General features: G+C 44.7%; 1 protein-coding gene across 1 annotated transcript; it reads right to left on the bottom strand.

Moving 5' to 3' along the window:
- Positions 1–5,493: 5,493 nt before the first annotated feature.
- LOC140858807 (large ribosomal subunit protein uL15y-like) lies at positions 5,494–5,814 on the bottom strand. The gene has a single exon (XM_073260091.1). The coding sequence runs from the start codon at positions 5,812–5,814 to the stop codon at positions 5,494–5,496; it is 321 nt and encodes a 106-aa protein (XP_073116192.1).
- Between the last annotated feature and the right edge of the window lie 202 nt (positions 5,815–6,016).

The raw sequence follows: 6,016 nt of genomic DNA, 5'->3' as shown, positions 1-6,016 counted from the left end.
GGACGAAGCACATTTTGCACCGCTTCCACCTAGTCTGGAAGATCGTGGATCGAGGTGATGTCGACCTTCAGAAGATCGATGGAAAGGAGAATCTGACCGACCCCTTCACTAAAGCCCTGACGATAAAGGAGTTCGACAACCACAAGTCGAAGATGGGTATTAGATACTATACCGAGTGGCTTTAGAACAAGTGGGAGTTGTTGGAAAATGTGTCCCAAAAATCAATCGTTAGCCTGTTGACGGTTGATCAATCTTGTATGGTAATTGATTTGTTAATAAATAAAATATATTTGGCATTTTCATCATAAGCTTTCATCTTCTAATAAACTCCATTGTTATGATGAAGTCCTTAGGACTATTTAGATTCGATAAAGAGAGGATTTATCGATTAGTCCTTAAAACTATTCACGATCAAATGATAGACTGTTAATAAGGACGACAACTTCTATCGAGCATAGGTCACTATAGGTCATATGGGTTGGTTGTCCTCTTAACCAAGAAGTGTGGAGACACGATATGGCATACAGGTGAGATGTAAGGGTACATCATCATTGAATGTGACCAACTCCAGAGCATTCTGCTGTCGAGAATGTCTCTGATGGGATATAGGTATAAGTATCCCTTAGACCTGAGATCACCTCAGTGACTTGCAAGCAACTCACTGTGCTTTGGTACTGGACTAACTTAATTTCTAATTCAATGACGGAAGGCTTCTGGACATAGTCAAGTACTTGCGAAGTCAGAGTGTGATTGAGATGGGATTGACCACTCCAAGAGTTGGAGAATAATGAGTCACTATATTTCAATTTAGCAAAACCTTGGCCAGGGTAATCTATCAGATGGATTTGATATTTTGAAATACAATGTGGACAACTTGATCAGAGTTGACAGTTGAACTCTGAGGTATCCTATGATCATTTTGGTCAAGAGGATGAATTATATGAAAACTATATCCGCTTGGGTTCTAAGGATGTTGTTCTATACATTCGACCTATCCAGTCGTCGGGTACCATTGCTAGATGATCACTTCGATTGGTATAGAAATTTATTTCTATACTACCAACTTAGGTTTGAACTTATGAGATCACATACATTAGAGTTCATGATCTGATCGGATAGTTGATCAACGATTAAGAATCGTTCTAGGGTTAAATGATCAATACGATTGACATTTAACCTAGTGCAAGTATTATAGGAGGATCGATTAGCAATTTGATTGCTAATTGGCTTAATTTGATTAAGTCAATGGGTTGAGATTAATTCTAATTGAATATGATTTAATTAGATTTAGTTTGAGCTTGATTGGATCAAGTCCAATTGGTTTATTGGATAAGCCAAGTGCAAGAAAAAAAACTAGTCCTAGTTCAATTAGGACTTGGGTCAATCTAATTTTTAATTTGATTAAAAAATTAAATCAGATTTAAATCTAATTTAATCTAATTAAATTAGGTTATTAATTAGGTTAAGATGTATTTTAATTGAATTGATCTAATTTTAGTTTGATTTGGTTTGAGAAATCAAATTAAAATAAGTCATAAGATAGAATCCTAGTAAGACTAGGATTCCACCTTGCGCCACATAAGCCCCCCCCACGCTCTCTCTCTTATTGCACATCAATCTCCTCTTATTTTGTGTGACAAAAGCCCTCTCTCAGGTCTTTCCCATTTCCAAAAGGTTTCCTCTCTTCTTTCATACATGGAAAGTGGTTGTGGATCAAATCAAAGTAGGAATAAGTTTGGATTTCAAATTCAATGAGATAAAGTTTTAGAAATCCAAAACTCTTTCCTTTTTGCATCGAATTTATTCAGATTTTTTTTGGAATTTTTGTGGCTTTTAGGAAACACATTGTGCACCCTTTGCTAGTGGTCCATGCATGAAAATAAGGAGAAGACACTCAAGAGTTGGGTGCCCCTTATCTTGCCATGTTTGGATAGGCCTTGACTAGGTATTTGACCTAGACAAGGATTCTATCATATCTCTCTCTATAAAATGAGTTTTTTTATAAAATTTTTGTAGAACACAGAGATTTGAGAGATCTTTGGGGCATCCTAAAATCAGAGAGAAAGACCTTTGGGTCATGGAGATATAATAGACACAAGACAGGGTGTCTTGGAGAGAGTAAAGAGAAGAAGAAGAGGGTCTTCTTCTAGGGTTGTTTGTTTCATCTCTTCCCTTCCTCCATCTTGAGTTTTCTAAGAGTGTCTCAGATCTAAAACTCCTCCTTCTACTTCTCATCTTTGGAAGAGCCCAAATTAAGAAGAAGGAGGCATCTGATCAACCATCGAAGAAGGATCAACGCAATACTAGCATACTGTGCTGATTTCCTGAAGTAGGACTTCTGGTCGAGATTCATGGGCTCGTGTGGATGACTCCTAGAGATTGGATGCATGTGCAGTTTACAACATCATTCTCAAGCCCGAATCAGCAAGGTTAGAACGTTTAACTTGCAAGGTAATAGATCTGATCTATTGTTTAATACATACATTAGATGTAGTATAGAAACATGTTGATATGATCAACATGTAGCTCATGCTCTATATATTTTAACTTTTGATTTAATGCCATGTAATAATCATGTAATAGAATCTTAGATCTAGAGATTCTCTGATTTTAGAAAATAAATTTTGATTTATTTTAGTCTTCCACTGCCTGATCTTGAAAAAGTTTCAAGATCTAACCCTGAAACCCTAGATCTAGTTCCTACACGTCATTCTATAATGATTGAGAAAGGATAGTGTTGGTGCAAAAATCCACCGACATCGGAGAAGCTGGAGTTGAGAGAGTCGCGATCGCCACCGGGACCTGCAAAGAAAGTCTAAACCGGAGTTGGAGGTGCTCCGGCAAGACCCTTCGATACTCAAGTCAGTTCTCTGCCTCAACAAAAATGGAGCACTCGAATGAAAATTTTAGCAGAATTTTGAGATAGAGATTAGAGCTTAGAGAATAATGTATCTGGGGTCCCTTTTTTATAGGCGAAGGGTGTAACAGATAGATAGCGATGTTTGTAACCGTCTGGTAGTGGGCCGTTCAGGGCCATAAGGAGTTTGTTGTGGAGAGTAGTGGTGTCAGGGGCTATTCAGAGCCACGTGGAGCTTATCGCGGGGAGTGGAGTGGTGTCAGTTGTCATGAATTTCCAGAGAGTGATGGAGCCATGTGGAATCCATTGCAGGGAGTGGAGCAGGGCGGCGGCTCTTATCGTGGCTTGTTAGAGAGTTCAGATCCATCGATCGAAGCTCGGCTAGGATGCCTGATGAAGCAGAGTGGCTCTTCACATCATCATTCTGGGAGAGGCCTGGATGTTCTGGGGTCGCTGACATTTCAGGCGAAAGTGATCTGCAGTAGGAGCTCGGATGAAAGCTTTCTGTTGGTGACGTCTGGTTTCATGCGAAACTCGACAGAAGGTCGATCGATGGTGGATTTCGGATGGTGTTGGAGAGGGTCACCCACTGGGAGGGGGTCTGGAGGGTTCTGAGGAAATCCGATCGGCACTGTTGAAGTCCGACTGATGTTGTTTGAGGCCGATGGCTGGGGAGGTACGGCAGACGTCGAGGGCAATTGGCTGTTGGGGGAGCCCGACTGCTGGAACCCGTCTGTTGTAGAAGTTCGTCCGACATCTATCCGCTACAGAAGTTTGGTCGGAGTCTGATTCTCGTAGAAGTCCGGATAGGGATCATTTATTGAAGAAGCTCGGCTGAAGCCTGCCTGCGACAGGAGTCCGGAAGGAATTCATTCACAATAGAAGCTCTAATGGAGGCTTACAGTAGAGATCCGACGTGGACCACTCATAATAGAAATTCAGAGTAGGTCGCTTGTAATAGAAGCTCGGAGTAGACCATTTGTAGTAGGAGTTCGGACTAGACCGTTTGTAGTAGGGGCTCGAATGAAGTCTACCTGCAATAGAAATTCGGGGCAGAGGTCCGGCTCCCGTAGGAGCTCGGATGAAATCAGAAAGGCGGTCGACCGCCGTAGAAACGTAGATGAAGCCCGATCGCTATAGGGATCTGCCATTGGAGAAGTTCGGCCATTGACGAAGTCCGGAGGAAGTTTGGACTAGAGTCGATCGTGGTCGGAAGAAGTCTGAAGAGATTCAGAGATTAGTCGATCGCCACGAGAGGTCGGCTGATAATGGAGTTCGGAGGGCACTTGAAGCAGTCCGATGGATGGTCGAAGGAGCTTGCCATTGGAAAAGTTCGGAGGGTTCAATAGGAGCTCGCCCGTCGGAGGAGTTAGGTCAACATTATGGAAATTTGGCTGCCGGAGAAATTCGAAAAAGACACCGAACAAAGTCAGAGGGATCTCGGGAGAGTTGGCCTCTTATGAACTTCAGCTGGGGGTATTTTATATTCAACACCAGTCCCCCTACTTCCGAGTTCGAGTTTCGAATGAAGGAAGTACAGAAAAATTTTCGCAGTCGAAGTTGCTCCCTCGATTTCTGTGCACGATCATTCTCAGATATTTTGGTATTTTGCGTGCGTGTGCTGGAGTCTTTTTGGATCGAAGCGATCCGAAGGGAATTTTCGGAATCCCCACTGGCGCGTTGCCCTGGGCGATCTGAAGACTTTTCGGAAACCTCTGTTGGAGCGCTGCCCTAGGCGATCCGAAGAGATTTTTTGGAATCCCTGCTGGAGCACCTCCCTATGTACCTCCTAATAATGGCCCCGTCAGCAGTCAACCGCTCATCATGGTGAGTGGGACATGTGGTGAGTGGTGGTCGGCCTGGGGACATCCGCCATCATTACTACATCGGGCCCTGCTGTCTATTTAAGTCCACTCCTCTCCTCCAGGGACTTCACATCGCCTGAAAGTCTAATTGGTGCTCTTCTTCTTCCTGAGAGCTTCGCTCCTCTCCATCATCCTTTTCGGCCTTAGGTGTTCTTTGAGTCAACTCCCACCATTTTTGCCGCCTTCCTGCTTCCCTCAGGCCAATCCAGGTTGGTCCCAAACTTTGTTCTCTCATCATTTTGTTGTTCCTTCTTCTTCTTGCTCCGTCTGTGTAGCTTCCAAGAGTTTATCGATAGTCTTCCCCCGATTTTTTGGGATTTTTCTTCTCCTTCTCTCTCTCCCCCTTTTCTCTTCTTTCTTCTTTTCTTTCTTCTTGTTTTTTTTTTTTTGACCTCTCCCCCTTGTCTTCTTGTTGTAGGTATGGATGCAGAAGGCACGAAAGCCGTACAACTGCTGGCCAAGGGCCTCAAGGCCTACAAGAGAAAAGGCGCCGCAACCACCGGGCCGACGAAGAAGACCAGAATGGGAGAGGCGAGCTCAGCCATACCTGCCCAGACTGCCCTTGCTGCTGACATCCCTTTGGACGTCGAGCCTTCAGTTCCCCGAGTCTTTTCATGGAATTCTCTCACAGAGGTTCCTGTTCTAGAGGTCCGTCCTGAGGGGGTGCCAGGGGTCAAAAAGAGGAGAAAGTTCAGCGGCCGCTGAGCTGCCATTGAAGACTCCTTCGGCTTCGAAGAGGGCCCGAGGAAGAATTCCTTCAACAACAGAGATTTAATAAAGAAGCTGGTAGGCAAGTGCGTCTCGCCCGAGGATCTTGAAGTAGTCGAACTGGGTGACACCGATCGAGGGAGTGGAGTTGTCGCCACGAGGAACGGTGGACTTCTTGACGTCGTCGGGGATGAGGGACCGAAGGCGGTCGATGTTGATGGCGAGACGGTAGAACTTGTTGCAGAGGCGGTGGAAGTAGCACGTGCTGACCTTGCCGAAGTACCCGGGATGGTACTTGTCGGAGAGGATGCAGTGGTGGTGCATGCCTCCGGCATTACCGTGGCCATCGGGGTGCTTTCGGTTCTTCTTGAAGCAGGTCGTCATCGCGGCTGCTGCCGTTCTCCGGGCTTTATCCTGCATTCTTCTTCTTAAGGTTAGGATTTTGGAAATGGAGCGGAACGGGGTGAAGAGCGAAAGTTTGGAAACAGAACGGAACAGGTCGAAGAGCGAAAGTTTGGAAATGGAGAGGAACGGGGCGAAGAGCGAAAGTCGGCGGTTTCACCGGATGTACCGGGAGATATTGCTG

The sequence above is a fragment of the Elaeis guineensis genome, chromosome 6 (genome assembly GCF_000442705.2).
Source record: "Elaeis guineensis isolate ETL-2024a chromosome 6, EG11, whole genome shotgun sequence".
Classification (NCBI taxonomy): domain Eukaryota; kingdom Viridiplantae; phylum Streptophyta; class Magnoliopsida; order Arecales; family Arecaceae; genus Elaeis; species Elaeis guineensis.
The sequence above is the reverse complement of the archived record's forward strand: the minus strand, read 5'-3'. Positions and strand labels throughout refer to the sequence as shown.